We start from the raw sequence: 17,360 nt of genomic DNA on the forward strand, positions 1-17,360 counted from the left end.
CACTTCCTCAGGGAATGCTTTTTGAACTCTATTTGTCTCTTCTTTGTGTTTTCCCAGTTCCTAAGAGCTACCCTGGGTTTTGTAGTATGAGACGTGAGTGAGATTGTTCCTTACTTTCCATTTGGTAGCTGTAGCCTGCAAACACAGAGCCAATGGTGAGATGGAGGCAGATTACACCAGTGTGGAAGAGGAAATTGTGTGCATTTCTTCCCACCTCTGCATACAATGGCATCATTTTGGCTTGATATTGGCCAAGTGGCTGAAAATACCATGCAAATTGGTAAACCATACAAATACCTTTTTTTTTTCTTCCAGAGAACTGGTTGTTTCCATTTACCATTTACCACTGCAAAAAATACTTACCTACATTGGTAAAGGGCAAATCATAAAAATATACCATTAATTCAAATAAATGAAATAAATCAAATACATTTTTATTTGAAAGCAAAATAACTATTTTAAATTAAAATATGATGCTTTCCCTGTCACAGGATCATGAACTTTTTGAGGAATCTTGTAGTTTTCTTTAGTAATAATTAACTTAGAATTTGAGTAATTAAGGATCTCATGTATACCAACTATGGTAATTTTATTAGTCATATTAATATCTCCATATTACCTGTGTAGAAATCCCATAAATATTAGCATGTATTTTGATGAGAGAAGGTTATAATGACAAATGGGAAGGATTTTGCACACTTGACAAGTTTCAGGTTGACTAGACTAAGGATTTAAACCCATGGCTACCATGTGGCTTCTACCACTGTAATCTAGCACTATCGTCTACTACATTATCAACTGTCTCACCCAGGCTGGACCTGAATTTATATTTTTAATAAGTCCCCAAATGATTCCAGTATATTGATTGAAGGCACTGACATATATTTTTACCCCAAGTCTCTCAGAAACATTTTTTTAGTTGGAAAGTTCATGTTCCATTTACTTTAAAACATATGCTTTCAGATCTGAATACTTACCAAGGTAGAATTTATTGATAACATCAACAAATGATCTGAATAATAACCAAGGTAGAATTTATTGATAACATCAACAAACAATCAAAAAAGTCTTTCAATGTAGAATACAAAGTATTGTACTTACACATGAAAAATGAATAGGGAAATGGAAGGAATTATCTCAATAGTTTTATTTCCATTCCACATGAAATTCTACTCTTTCTCATGATCTGATCACATAATTTAGGGACAGATGTTTTGATCATTGATTTTTCCATAATATACATGACTATTCTTAAGTTGAATAAACAAAATAAAAGGCACTGACATTTGGACATCATTGTTCTATGAAAATCTTTGCTTAGTGTCTTATGATTAAACTAACAATGACTTAGAAGCTAGCTTCAAACTGAAGCTTACTGGCAGAACAACAACTTAGCATCTCAAAAATATGTCTGTGAGTACTTAGATAAAAATAAACCTCCTTTGTTAATTTGCATATTCTTTGCAAATTGATTTTTTAATAGGGTTTTACTTATTTCTGTTAAGAATGTCTTTGCATTGACCTCAAGGACTGCATGTAGACTGTTAAGGGAGAAGATGCTCTGCATAGGGGCTATAAGCCAATACTTTTCTTTCTAAAGTTTCTTTCTTCCATAAGCAAGACACTTGGGGGATGAGTAGAAAACCCCAGGCTCTCAACACCACAATCGACTCCCAGACTTCAGCCAGGCTTGGATTATGGCCAAGCACATCCCTAAAGTACTGAGGAAGATCTCCAGACTCAAACTGGGAACCTTACCATGAGGAATTGACAGTACTGCAGAATGTCATGATTTACTGTTGTTTTACTATTGTGCCACAGTCAGAGTCTCTGATTTGTTTCTTAAGAATGTTTTCTGCAGCATACACATTTATTGTTGAAACTCAGGGTATGTTTTCTTTAATGTTTGTGAGTACATAACCATTTTCACTTTTGTATTTGGTTATATATTTTCTTTTTAAGGAAATCCAGAGGTTTCACGATCTATAAGCATAGATTTCTTGTGCTACTTTAGTATTGAATGCCTCCAAATGTCATTTATAACACCTGGAATGTTTGTCTCAATTCAGACACTTAAAAATGTATGCTAATATTTGGATAAACTGTGAGAGCCCTACTCTAAAAAAAATATTAAAAATTTAATATTCCCAGTCCACATGGTTACATGAGGTGGATCCCACTTGATTTACTGCATGGTTTGAGTTCCAGACTTGATAGCTTAAAAAACATAATAGTCAGGAACCAGCAGTTAGTGTAATGGCTACATCGCTGGACTCCCACGTAGTCGACCGCAGTTCGAGTCCCAGACATGGTGGCTTAAAACTCACGCTGGGCACGTGTGCGTACGTGTCCAAGATCCCGAGAGGAGAATGGAGGAGAAGGGATTACAGCGTGACCATCCCCCCTGGGGGGTGATTTCTCGCTTTCTGCCTCTCTGTCTCTCTCTGTCTGTCCAGCGAGCGCACGCGCCCTGTAGCGACCTTCTCAAAAAAAAAAACAAAAAAAACATAATAGTCACGAGTGTGTAAATGACAGAAATCTCAAAAAGAAATGGAGGAAAGGGGATCATGGTGCGGACATTCCCCAAGAGAGGTTGTTTTCTCACTTTTCCACTTAACTAGAAACTGCATGGACCTTCTTGCTAATTAAAAGAAGAAGACGAATTTAAACACTGTGGATAAAATTGTTTTTCTATGTGGTCTACTTTTTATTTTTAATTGTGATTTCTGGTTCACACATAATCAATGTATGTATTTGTGGGCTACAATACTTTTTTTCTTTCTTTCATATATATTTTTTATTTCTTTTTTATATTTAATTACTGCACATATTTTACAACAGAGAAAATTATTCTTTCCATCAAGAATATACTATGGGGAACCAGCAGTTAGCGTAATGGCTATGTCGCTGGACTCCCACGTAGTCAACCGCGGTTCGTGTCCCGGACCCAGTGGCTTAGAACTCACGCCGGGCGCGTGTGCGTGCGTGCCCAAGATCCCGAGAGGAGAATGGAGGAGAAGGGATTGAGGCGTGACCATCTCCCCTGGGGGGTGATTTCTCGTTTTCTGTCTCTCTGTCTCTCTCCATCTGTCTGGCGAGTGCAAGTGCCCTATAGCGAAAATCCTCTCAAAAAAAAAAAAAAAGAATATACTATGAATTAGTCCAGTCAAAGATATTACCATACATATTATCATCAAGAGAAAATTATCCATTTTTGTGTCCCTTAAATGTTCTGCTTTTCTTCCCCTTGAATTCCTCACTCCCACCACCAACACTCCCATTGCCCACTGGCCTTCCACATTGTCTCTAGTATGCACAGTTGCTGTCCATTCTTTTATATCTTCCAATCTTTCCATTTCTTCCATAGAGTGCAGACATTCAGTATATATTAAGTGGGGACATATAATGGTTCTTCTTAATGGTCTGGCTTGCTTCAGTTAGCAGTAAATCTTCTATATTCATCCACGTTCTAGCAAATGCCAAGTTCTCATTTTTTTTATGATAGAGTAGTATTACATATGGCATATGAGCCATACTTTTTTATTCCATACATGTATTCTTGGACATTTGGTTTGATTCCATGTCTTAGCAGTTGTGAATAATGCCACAATAAACACGGATGTGAGAGTATGTTTTCAACTGAGTGTATTCCTATCCTTTGGGCAGATATCCAGGAATGGAATTGCTGGATCATATCGTAGTTCTATTTGTAGGTTTTTGAGAAACCTCTATATTGTACTCCATAGTGGCTGGACCAGTTTATATTCCCACCAGCAGTGTAGGAGAGTTCACTTTTACTCTTAACAATTCTGACATGCTTGGTGGTATCTCATTGTGGTTTTGATTTGCATCTCCCTTATGCTAAGGGATGTTGAGCATTTATTTTATATGCTTTTTGGCTGTTTGTATGTCTTCCTTGGAGAGTTGTCTAGTTAGCTCACTTTTTCATCTTTTTTTTTGGGGGGGGGAGGGAAGATTTTTGCTATAAGGTGTGTGTGCTCACTGGAGAGACAGAAAGTAAGAAATCACTCCACAAAGGGCCATGCTGCAATCCTTTCTCATCCATTCTGCTCTTTGGATTTGGGGCATACACGCACATATGCTTGGCATGAGTTTCATATCACCACGTCTAGACTCTAACTGCTGTCAACCACATGGGATTCCAGCACCTTAAAGCACTACGTCTTGGATTATTTCTTTTTTTAAGGTAAGCTGCTTGAGTTTCTCATATGTTCTGGTTATCAGTTCCTTAACTGATGCATAGTTTACAAACATATTCTCCCACTCCACGAGTTGTCTCTTCACTCTATATTTTTATTTGCTATGCAGAAGCTATTTAACCTGATATAATCCCACGTGTCTATTTTGGGGATTACTGTCTGTGCTTTGGGGTCTTTTTTTAAAGCACTTTTGCCTACTCTGATGTCTAAAAGAGTTTCCTGTGTGTTATCCACCAGCAGTTTTAAAGGTTAAGGTTTTATATTTAGATCTTTGATCCATTTTGAGTTGATTTTTGTTAGTGTTGAGAGATAGGGGCCCAGGTTCATTTTTCTGCAGGTGGATATTCAGTTTATCCAGCACCATTTGCTGAAGAGATTTTCTTTTCCCCACTGGATTGTTTTATATCGTTTGTCAAAAATCAGATGGCTATATGTATGGGGAGGCTATTTCTGGGGCCTCTAGTCTGCTCCATTGGTTTATGTGCCTGTTTTTGAGCCAGTACATGCTGTTTTGATTATCACAGCTTAGTAATATATTTTGGAGTCTGAGAGTGAGATGCCTCTTTATTCTTTTTGTATACTATTGCTTTAGCAATATCAGGCCTTTTATGATTCCAGACAAATTTTATGATTGTCTTTTCTAAATATGTGAGGAACATCCCTGTTAATTTGAATGGGATTGCATTAAATTTGTAAATTAATTTGGGTAGAGCATTGTGATTCTATCATTTCTTCCAATCCAGGAACATGGGATGTCTTTCCACCTTTTTGTATCATTTTCAATTTAGTTTTTTGGTTTTTCATGGCTTTCCTTGTAGAGGTCTTTGGCTTTAGTTAGGTTTATTCCTAGTTATCTTATTTTGTGTGCATGTGCAGGTGGCTATTGTAAATGGAATTTCTTTGTTCAGTTCTACCTCAGACTGTTCTTTGTCGGTGTATAGAAATGTTATAGATTTTCATATGTTAATTTTAAATCCTGCCTTTTATTGTATTTGTATTTTTTATGGATTTTTTTGGGTTTTCTATGCATATAATTGTGTCATCCACAAATAGCAATGATTTTACTTCTTCCTTCCCTATTTGAATGCCTTTTATTTTATTCTGTTGTCTTATTGAATTAGCTAGGACTTCTAGTACTATACTGAAAAGGAGTGAAGAAAGTGGGCAGCCTTGGGACCAGCAGTTGGCGTAATGGCTAAGTTGTTGGACTCCCATGTTGTCGATTGCGGTTCGAGTCCTGGACCCGGTGGCTTAAACTCATGCCAGGCGTGTGTGCGTGTGTGCCCAAGATCCCGAGAGGAGAATGGAGGAGAAGGGATTGTGGCGTGGCCATCCCCTCTGGTGGGTGATTTCTCATTTTCTATCTCTCTGTCTCTCTCTGTCTGTCTGGCAAGCGCACGTGCCCTACAGTGAAAACCTCTCCAAAAAAAAAAAGAAAGTGGGCAACCTTGTCTTGTTACAGTTTTCAGTGTAATACATTTTAGTTTTCCCACATTCATTATATTGGTTATGGGTTTTTCATACATGGCTTTTGTTGTGTTGAGAAATGCCCCTTCTGACCAGCAGTTAGTGTAATGGCTATGTTGCTGAATTCCCATGTAGTTGACTGCGGTTCGAGTCCTGGACCCGGTGGCTTAAACTCACACCGGGCACGTGTGGGTGCGTGCCCAAGATCCCAAGAGGAGAATGGAGGAGAAGGGATTGCAGCATGGCCATCCCCCCTGGGGGGGGGGATCTCTTGCTTTCTACCTCTCTGTCTCTCTCTGTCTTTCTGGCGAGAGCACATGCTCTATGGCAAAAACTTCTCCAAAAAAAGAAATGCCCCTTCTTTGGTGACTTTGCTGAAAGTCTTAATTATGAAGAACTGTTGTGTTTTATCAAATGCTTTTTCTGCATCTATTGATGTGATCATATTATTTTTTTTCCTTCTGTTAATATGATATATTACATTTATACTTTTGTGTATGTTGAACTACCCATGCATCCCTAGAATAAAGCGTATCTAATCATAGTATGTCATCTTTTTAATGTGTTATGGTTCAGAATTCTCAAATCTGTATTCATCAGGGATATTGGTCTGTAGTTTTCTTTTTTTTGTTATGTCCTTGTCTGTTTTGGGGATGAAAGTGATGATGGAGGCTTCATAGAATGCATTTGGGAGGGTTCTTTCCTTTGGATATTTAGAAATAATTTGAGTGGAATGGGGTTAGGTCTTCAAAATTTTTGTAGAATTCAGAGGTGAAGCCATGGGATCCAAGCTTTTCTTTGTTGAGAGACTATTACTGATTCAATCTCATTGCTTATTACTGGTCTATTCTGTTTTCTATGTCTTCCTGATTCAGTCTTGGCAAATTACATGTGTCCAGAAATTTGTACATATCAGTCAGGTTTTCTTGTTTGTTGGTGTATAATTGCTCATAGTATTCTCTCATGATTTTTCATATTTCTGTTGTGTCTGTTGTAATGTTGCCTATTTCATTGCTGCTCTGATTTATCTTGTTCTATTCTCTGTTCTTTAATTAGTCAAGCTAATTATATGTCAATTTTGTTTATCTTCTCAAAGAACCAGTTTTAATATAGGTATTACTTTCTGTGCTGGGAGTTTTGTTTATTTTTGTTTTTTTGGATTTCTATTGTTGACTTTATAAATTGGGTTCTAATATTTTGTTCAGAACTCCTCATTTAATATCTTTTTCAAAACATTCATAATGCAACAAGGATAAAACTGTTCAGTTATTGCTTCTTCTTGTAATTATTATGAAGATCAGTTACAGTATTTGATTTGACTTTTTTTTAAGTGATGCCATTAATTCAAGTGAAAATGCTCAGTTAATGTGCTGCATGCCATACATGGAAATTAATACATCTTTCATTAATAGCGAAGATTATTTTGGATGCTAAGGCTAAGAGTAGATTGCATTATCAATATTTCCACAAAACCTGAAATTAAAGGTTAAAATAATCAGAATATTACAAAAAAAACATGAAATTTAAGAAAGACACATTAATTAGACATTAATCTTATAAATACACTATGGCAGAGTGAAAAAAAGTGCCTGCCTCAGATGGTAAGAGTCATGAGCTCTAATCTAACTGAGGCTCTAATTTAATTTACTATCAAGCTGTGTGACCTTAGAAAACAGTCACTGAGCCTCTCTGGGCATCAGTTTTCTTGGTCATGATAGAAGGATATTGAATCTGGGACCAGTAGTTAGTGTAATGGCTATGTCACTGGACTCCCATGTAGTCGACCGCGCTTCAAGTCCCAGATCCAGTGGCTTAAACTCATGCCAGGCGCGTGTGCGTGTGTGTGCACGCCCAAGATCCCAAGAGGAGAATGGAGGAGAAGGGATTGCAGTGTGGCCACCCTCCCTGAGGGGTGTTTTCTCGCTTTCTGTCTCTCTGTCTCTCTCTGTCTGTCTGGCGAGCACACACGCCCTATAGCAAAAAACTTCTCAAAAAAATTTAAAAAAAAAGAAAAAACGATATTGAATCTGATGTTTTCTACACCCTTATGAATCTCTAGTCATTTAAATAGAAGAAAATAAAATAACTTAAAAATGATTATACTCTAATAGGTGGAAGTCATTTTGGCATAATAGTTTGAAGCCACCAAGAACTGGAAACATGAGAGCAAATATTTCCAAAATTTTATCTATGACATAGCTGGGAATATGAGTGAACAGGACACCATAGTGTTAGCTATATTCTAGAATTTTAGTCGACAAAGCTTTTAGAATAAAAACAAAGGTGTCTAGAAAGAAGATTCAGAAAAGCAGAATTAGCTGAAAAATACACTTAAGTTGATTAGAGACAAAAATAGCACTGCAGCCCAATTTAGATTCAGTTTATAAAAAATAATTGTAATATGATTCAATGTGAAATGGTTGTTCCTCCTGGGCAAAGGCAAAAGTTAAAAAACATTGACAAAACTTAAAAATAGGTCAAGAACTACCAAATGTACGGTTCTTATTGCAGACTGTGAAAGTGTGAAAAATGATTCGGAATATAGACACAGAAAATGTATATATAATTTGAAGAAAAGACTCAGCTAAGAAACATGAGGTGTAGATTTAGAATCTAGCTCATTTTTGAGATTTAAATACTCATGATATATTTCAACTAGGTGGAAATTATAGAATGGAGAAACATTTAATAAGAAGAGTCATTTCATAAAATATAAATAATAAGCAGTGCTACAGAATGACTTTAATTCAACACAGATGGGTATGATGTTTTCTTAGTTTGCGTCCCTTTGTAAATAGATCACCTATTTCCCAGGTGGAAGGGATCAGGGCAATGTAATACAATCAAAAAGTCACTGGTCTAGCCAAATACCCATATAGGTCCTTTTATAAGATTCACTCTTATTTTAGGAAAAGTTAAATTGTGAATCTCAGAAACACAGTGGTTAGTCTAGTTGTCTTCTCCTCCTTTTTCCTAGTTCATTAATTCTATTCAATATCCTTATCCTATTAAATTATTTTTGATTAGAAAGGGATTACCTTTGACACTTTGGGCATGGTTGAGCCCCCATGCATCTTATTCTATTGAGTCGTCAGAAAAGTCATGACTATATTCCTTCACCTTTAAAATAAATTCATAGTCCTTTTAGCAACTGTGTTTTTCTGTTTGTCTGTTTTGATGTAAGGTGCATTCCCCCATCAGAGAGAGACAGAGAGAGAAGTGAGAAATCTTCCACAACACCAACCCCGGGAAGATGGCTATGCATGTAACTCCTCCTCCTTCATTCTCCTCTCAGGATTCTGGGCACACACGTACATCCACCCAGCATGATTATCAAGCTACAGGGTTCAGGATTCCCATGTGGGAATCCAGTGTCTCAATCAACATACCACCGGATGGCCCCTAGTTACTGTCTTTCACATGACAGAATAGGTTGGGATTGAAAATCTAGTTCTGCCATGAGTAGTTTGATGACTTTGGGAAATTCCTTTCTTATGATCCTCATTTATTTCATCTACAAATGAGTATTTCTAAGATTCTGTTCAGATGTAGTCTGTTGTATTTTATTTATCCCTTCTCATTGAGTATCATTTGTATGCTTTATTCACTATATTTATACTCCCATAATCCTTTCTGAAACCCAGTATTTATTTTTTCATGGGCAACATCAGAAAAAACAGCATAGTATTTCAAATTTAAAAAACCAGCACAATCGAGGTAATCAAAAAATCAATCTTTTAATCATTTATCCATTCAATAAATATTCACTGAGACCATACAAAGTGCCATTAAGGTAGAAAGCATCAAGTGTAATTAAAGAATAAATAAGAAAATTACTATAATAGATTGTGACAAGAATATGATAGGAATATAGACCATAAAGAACAGACACTGTAGGAGTATATAAAAAGAGCTAAACAACTGAGAAGTAAATTCAAGACAGTTGTTTTAAAACTATGTCAATAATACATATATATATATATATATATATATATAAATCCCATAGTGTTAACGATGGTATATATGGTAATATCTTTGAGTGAACTAATGTGCTAATAGTATGAACTAATATGTATTCAATCAGGGAAGATTTATTTTGTATGCTGTAAAGAAGTACAGTAATTAAATGTAAATAAAATGAGAAAAAATGGAATTAAAAAAGCCCATAGTCAAAAGTGAGAAGGAGTGACTTTTATTTTATAGAACTATAAATAGGAAATTACATACACACACACACACACACAAACATATATATACTAGTAAGGCTGATGTGAATATTCAGCAGGCTCACTGTAGTCAATAAATCATGCTTCTTTGAAAGCATCAACCATAAACAAACCAGAATGCACTAACCAGAAGCAATGACAAGAGAAAACAAAAAAAAAGCATAGCTGCTCTATCCCAGAACCACATTGAATGCACACTTTGAAAGGTACACTAAGGATGCATTCATTAAAACCACAAAGAGAACCATACATTATGTTTGATGGATTTGAATGTTTTGCTTTATTGTATGATTAATTATGCCTGTCAACTTCAAATTTGAAATTATGGAAGGAAAGCTATAGGGTGCCTTGAGAGAAAAAATGTGGGCAAATTCCTGCAGACCTTTCTTCTCCTATCGTCTCTATCCAATTTGTTAGTTAAGGAAAGAAAAGAATGAGAAGTGAGCATTTCAACCATGTCTAAAGAAGTAGAAAGAAATAGAGAACTGTGATAACTAAATAAACCTGAGAATGGAGATTTCTATAAATTCAGAAGAAACTTGAATCCAAGTCATCTGAGTGAATCATCTAAAATTATTACATTGCTTGAGGAAATACTTAGTTTTCTATTTTACACCTGATTCTCCATTCCACACTCTTCAGCCCACATTTAATTTCACCTGCAGCTTTAGTGGACAACTGTGTGTGAGATCAGACTCACCTTGTCCTGACAGCATCTCATCTCAAGACCTTATCACATCTTTTTTGCTTTCTTCCCAGAGCCTTCTCAATAGCATGAGAATAAAAGTATTATTTCTATATACCAGAGATGTGAATTTATTATTCCCAAGAGTAATCTTTAACCAATGAGAGACAAAAGTCAATGGATACCCTATCCTGCTTCTGTCCATCAGGGGACAGTAATGGCAGACATTCTGTACACTTTTCAGGTCTCAACCCAACTAAGCCCCTATTGCCCACAGTGATTATCCCAGTTTCATATGTTTCCCACTTATTTTTCCCTCCTTCCCTGTCTTCTCTTTACTCCCTTACTCCTGCATCCAGAATCACCTCCCACAAGAAACCTAAACTAAAATAGGATGGTAGAGAAATTGTTTTGTGTACAACAGTTTGCTCTTCCAGAATACAAATGAAGAGTATTCCTCAGCCTTTTTGAAGCAATGCTAGGGTCTCTGTGATAGAATTCAGACCTGTGTAGTGTCAGCATAAATAAACTAAGTTATTAAAAAAAAAATCTAAGTACAACATGAGCAAGTTCAACATTGAGGGCTTCTTACCATTCCCATAGACCCAGCTTACCCCTACTCGTTTCAGTACTTAAGGCACTCTATAGAAATTGTTGCTTTACTTATCTTCCCTCTTACTCACACCTCAACAGATTGTTAGTTCTTTGCCCAGAGTCTGTAACAAAGTAAATTTCAAAAAATTTTGTGAATAAGTAAATGAATAAAGCTAAATAGCTAAGCAAAAATATACAAAAAACTCTTGAGTACCTATTAATAATAAATTTTGAAATCATATTCCCTGGGGCCAGCAGTTAGCATAATGGCTATGTTGCTGGACTCCCACGTAGTTGACCACGGTTCGAGACCCGGACCCGGTAGCTTGAACTCACTCCAGGCACGTGTGCGTGCATGCCCAAGATCCCCAGAAGAGAATGGAGGAGAAGGGATTGGGGCATGGCCATCCCCCCTGGGGGGTGATTTCTCACTTTCTATGTCTCTCTCTGTCTGTCTGGCGAGCACACATGCTCTATAGCAAAAATGTCTCCAAAAAAAAAAAAAAAAGGAAATCATATTCCCTTTCTTTATTCCACATTCACTGTCATGATTATTCAGATTCTCTCTCTCTCTCTGCGGCCTTCCTATCAAGAAACGTCCTTGCATAAGACTCTCAACAAAACAGAACAAAAACCTTTCTAGGTTCTTTTTGTACACCAGTCCAGTTACAAGTTATCCTTCCCAGTCCATTTCACAGCCAGGCTTTTAAATTAACTCTCTATATTCACTGTCTATAACTCTTCACTTCCTACTAACTTTCTATTCACTTTTCAACTTACCTTATTGCAGCTTCTGTCTCCACCACTCTGTTGAGATTCATCAGTGACGCTGAAGAATTCTATGGTGCTAAAGTCAATGGATATTAGCTAGTCTTTATCTTTCTTGACTTCTCAGCTGCAGACTTCAGAGTTATTCTCTCCTTCTGGATATAATGCCTTCATTTGATGTATGTGACATCACACTCTCTTAGAGTTTCTCCTGATTCTCTGACTGCTTATTCTCAGTCTCTTTTGTGGATTCATCTTCTTATATATGTTGCTTGAAATACGTACTTCTGTAGGTTCTTTCATCCTCACTTGGCACACTGGTGTTATATAGCCTCAACTGCATGTCTATGCTGATTTCATATTTCAGATCTTTCCTCTCATTTTCAGATCTATATTGTCTACCTATTGAATATACAGTTTTTAATGTTAAACAACAAACTCTTCACAGTACATATATCAAAAATGGACCCCATCATTTACACTGTAATGTTTGTGCATTTGCACCTTAATTGCACCTCCAAATGTTTTTCCTCTCTCAGCAAATTGAAGATGGATGCCAAATCAAAAAAAGTTTTTGAATCATATCCCTTCTTCTTCCTACATTGAGATGGTCACTTTATGCTGTTAATTCTATTATTAATGAGTAGTAATTGATTTCAATGAGAGTGTCCATGTTTTTCAGAGAACTTGTAAACAACATATCGCATCTTTATAGCTGGACAAAGGAGACAAAGAATGTGTCCTTGACACATAAATTAAGGTGGTCCTCTTACACTTTAGAAGACTCTTTCTCTAGAATTAGAATTTCATTACAATAGGTTTGACCCTACACAATTTACACATGGATTTACATAGAAGTCATTACTAGGGACCAACATTATGGAGTGGCTTTGAGCATGGCCTATAGGTCATCAGCAAAATATGTGAATGTCTGACTTTCTGCCAATAATCACTGTTTAACTTAACCTAAGGGGATTTCTGGCGCATTGATCATGCCTTTTATTTATGAGTTAGACTTATATTATGCTTTTCTGACCAGAAGCTGAAGGAACCAAGGGCAGAGGCATGATTTACCACAAGACAACAGATCTCAGTAGAATCACGATGACAGGTTCCACAAAGTTATGGAATTCCTAACTTTGTGGCTAAGGGTGCTAACACTTAAAAGTGTACAGATTTTAAAGTTCAATCAACATAATATAGTGTGATAAAAGATAAGAACTGAAAGTCTAGAACTCTATTTTGTTATGGTCCAGCTAGGTATCTTTGTAGTTGTGCATTTTGCTCAGTAAACAGTTTAGAAAGGGTTTAGTTTCCAAAAGAAAGCGATCTTATGTGGACTTAGACAAAACAAGCCAGAAGTAAAATGAATTATATCCTGAGACATATAAACTTCCAGTAATTCACATAAACTAGGTGATAAACCTGAAAGGTAGTAAGGGCTAACCTATTACAAAATAGTCCTGGGACAAGCAAAACTTTAGGGATTTGAAAGGTGTTGGATTAATAATGAAATTTCCAATGATGTTTTAATAAATGTCTTGCAGAATTTTTAGCAATTATACAGTTATAAGGCCAAAGACTTTGTGTTTTGCAGTCTAAATTGCCATCATTTAGGTACAGATCATGCTCTACAAAACAATAAGTTAAACTCAAAAAATATTAATGTAATTTAAAACGTACATTGTGATTAATTCTAAACAAATAGGTATCTGAAGTCATGCAAGTTTGGGAAACACAAGAATTCATGCAAGTTTGGGAAACACAAAATTAAGGAGTAAAACTCAATGACGTGTTTCTGGAAAATTTCTACAATATTAACTGATTCAGGAATCATCTGTCTTAAATCTAAACATCTGAAAGGTATAAGAATTAAAATACAAACCACTAGAATCATTCTGAAAAAGTATGTAAAGGGAAAAAAGATATAACATGGTCATCATCCAACTTTACTTACTGTACCCATTATATTCTCTGGAGCTCACTTATTTGCTGAAAAAATTGATGTGTTTTACATTAGGAAGGCCTCATTGCTGCAAATATTTACCTTACCCAGATGTCTTATTTTCTAAAATGCCATCACTGAAATTATGTTCTTTTTGCTTCAGTTCTTTTAAAAATATCTATGGCACGTGTAACAAGAAACTTGTTTAGTATGAAATCATATCATGATTTTTCTGACCTTAGCACTCAACATTGATCAAGTTACTTAAGCTCCTTGAAATTGGTTTACTTATCACTAGAAGGGAGTAATAAAACCTACATAAATAGGCTAGTGTGACAATTGTGTGAAATAATCTATATAAAAGGAATAAAATAGTTTCTGGAATTCCCCGTCTTATTTCTTATATCATTTCATTTTAATCACGGATGCACCTGAAAGAAATTCCCTGCTTATGTATATCTCCATGTACATAACTACGTATTTCATTCATATAAACCCTGAATGCTCTTGAGACAAACTTCACCATCATTAACATGGCACATGTGGCATTCAGTGACAGTGTGTCAACTTACTAAAGAGAAAAGGCTCTGCGGTCAAAACGTCTAATCATGATTATTTACCAGCTGTGTGACCTGTGTCACACAGCGTGACTAGTCACGCTTGGCCTTAGCTTCTTCTGTTATAATGGTCCTTCCTTCTTTGGAGGTAACAATGAAATTCTGTATGCAAAGCAATTAACATACATTTTGTCGCATGGTCAGTACTCCATTTTTGCTATGGTTCCAGCATGTTCCCACCAAAATTTAGATGCTGCTAACATGATAGTATTAAGAAGTGGGGATGGGAACAATAGGTGGAGTGGTGGTTAAGGTGCTGGACTCCCACACACCAACAGGCATTAAGTCCTGGACCTGGTGGTTTGTTTCCTCACTTTCCCTCTCTCTAACTCTCTGTTTCTCTCTGGTGAGTGTGCATGCTCTGTAGCAAATTAAAATAGTAATAATCATGATGATAAATAAGATTAAATAAATAATTCTGAAAAAGAGACAGAAAGGGAGGTGGAGACTTTAATAAGTAATTAAGTCATGAGAACTACTCCCTTGTGAATGGGATTAAGTGCCCTTATAAAGGGATTTGATTAATGGAATTCATTGAGGTTTTTTTCCTTTCTTTCTTTCTTTTTCTTTTTTTTTTTTTTTAGAGGTTTATGCCTTATGGCATATGCAATCATTGGAGAGAGAGTGAGACAGAGAGAGGAAAGTGAGTGAGAAATCACCCTTGGTGGGAAGGCGACCACATCAAAATCTCCTACATTCTCTTCCTGGGATTTTGAACACATATGCACACATGAAAGCATGAGTTTCAAGTTGTTGGGTCTAAGACTTAAACTGTGGCCAGCCATGTGAGAGTCCAGTGATGTAACCACTATGCCATCTGCTGGCCCCCATTACTTTTTGATCTTCTACCTTCCAACACTGAAGACAGCAAGAAGGCCCTCCTCACCAGGGGCTAGAATCTCTAACACTTCCCAGCTTCTAAAACTGTGGGGAATACATTTCAGTCCTTTATAAATCACCCAGTCTCGTATATTCTGTAATAGCAGGACAAAGGGGACTAACACAATCTGTGACAGATATATAGTGGTTACTATATTGTTATTATTACTAAAAACCCATACTATGATAGATGGATATATAAAAAGAGTAAGAACCCTAGGCGATGAAAAGATGAAGTATTAAAGAATTCACATTGTTTTGGGCACTGGAGGTTTGGCAGAGGACAAAAAGACAAAAAGTCTTGCCTTAAGCTTGCATTTACCAATTGGTAAGTGCTTACCCAGAACACAGGGAAAAGAGAGACAAAGAGAAAGAGCACTTAATCAGACTTTGTAAGAGGTGAGTAAGGAAAGGTTTCATGGAGGTGGTAATGTTTATGCAAAATCTTGAAGGACTTAAATATTGATTTAATGGTTTCTTACATAAGGCTTCTTATATGCCTGAAATTGTTCTAAGTGCTTTAGAAATTAGTTATTATTCATTTAAATCCATTTAATTCTCCTAACAACTCTATATAGGAAAGTGAAGCACATGCAGGTTAAGTTAGTTATCCAAGGACACGATACTTGAAGTGGTTCCATGGTTCATGCTCTTAACTGCAATTTGCTATGCCACTTCTCTCTCTGGGTACCTTTTTATACATTGTGTTGTGGTAAGTTGGCGTGCAAAGAAATGAGATGCTGGAAAAGCAGTCCATAAATGTCTGTCAGACTTCTGACATTATGGGAGCAATGAAAAGAAGAGGAAAGGGGAGCCAGCAGGTAATGTAGTAGTTAAGGCACTGAATTCCCATGTGACCAACCATGATTCAAGTCCCAGACCTGGAGGCTTGTTTTCTCATTCTCTCTCTCTCTCTCTCTCTCTCTCTCTGTGTGTGTGTGTGTGTACGTCTTTGATGTGCACACATTCCCTATAACAAGTTAAATAATGACAATAATAAATAAAATTAAATCAATAATTCTTAAAGAAAATAAGAGAAAAGAAAAAAGAAAATGGAAAGAAGATCAAGAAAGGGAAAAGACAAGACAAGAAAGAGAATAGAGGGTCATGATGAAGATTCTAGGAAGCCAGATGGGCAATTTGGGTATTTCTGGTAATCTATGTTCGATTGGCACTCAGCTAGTGTTATATGACTTTATAATATAATGCATTATTTTTACAATAGAATTATGTTTTATAGGATTTAATATATAGATAAGAAACATTAGACTGTTTATTGAGACTATGCATTACATATCCAACTCTGGAAGAGCATCATTTAGATGCCCTCCTTTTGGTCTTACAGTTAATTTATTTACAATTTTAATCATGCTTACTTGTACCTCAGTTAGTTTCTTTGACATATAATAAATGCAGAAATATGTAGAGTACAATGTGATTTTTCAGTACTGGAATATAATGTGTATTCATAAAATCAGGGCAATTAATATATTCATCATATCAACCATTTGTCATTATTCTACATTTAGAGCATTCAAAATTCTCTTTCATGGGACCAGCAGTTAGCGTAATGGCTATGTTACTGAACTCCCATGTAGTCGAACGCAGTTCGAGTCCTGGACCTGGTGGCTTAAAGTCATGCCAGGCGCGTGTGCGTGCATGCCCAAGATCCCGAGAGGAGAATGGAGGAGAAGGGATTGAGAAGGGAGGAGAAGGGATTGTGGCATGGCCATTCCCACGGGGGGTGGGGGGGTAGGTGCGGTCTCTCGCTTTCTCTCTCTCTGTCTCTGTCTTTCTGGCGAGCACAAGCGCCCTATAGCAAAAACGTCTCCAAAACAAATTCTCTTTCTTTACATAATTCTCTCTTTTTAGACTTATTTATTTATTTTTCTTTGTTATTATTATTTTTTTAATTTGACCAGAACGAAACGGGGGGGGGGGGGGGGGGGAAAAAAAAAC

General features: G+C 36.4%; 1 protein-coding gene across 1 annotated transcript in view; it reads right to left on the reverse strand.

The window, feature by feature from the left end:
- LOC102477681 (uncharacterized) overlaps positions 1-17,360 on the reverse strand; it is a 55,004-nt gene that overhangs the window by 36,099 nt on the left and 1,545 nt on the right. The window contains exons 3-4 of the mRNA XM_027766305.1: positions 12,246-12,362; positions 11,973-12,031 (exon numbers count right to left, since the gene is read on the reverse strand). Of these exons, the coding sequence (XP_027622106.1) occupies positions 11,973-12,031; positions 12,246-12,362 (176 nt within the window). The remainder of the gene's footprint in view (positions 1-11,972; positions 12,032-12,245; positions 12,363-17,360) is intronic.

The sequence above is a fragment of the Tupaia chinensis genome, unplaced genomic scaffold (genome assembly GCF_000334495.1).
Source record: "Tupaia chinensis unplaced genomic scaffold, TupChi_1.0 Scaffold142219_1, whole genome shotgun sequence".
NCBI classification, from domain to species: Eukaryota; Metazoa; Chordata; class Mammalia; order Scandentia; family Tupaiidae; genus Tupaia; species Tupaia belangeri.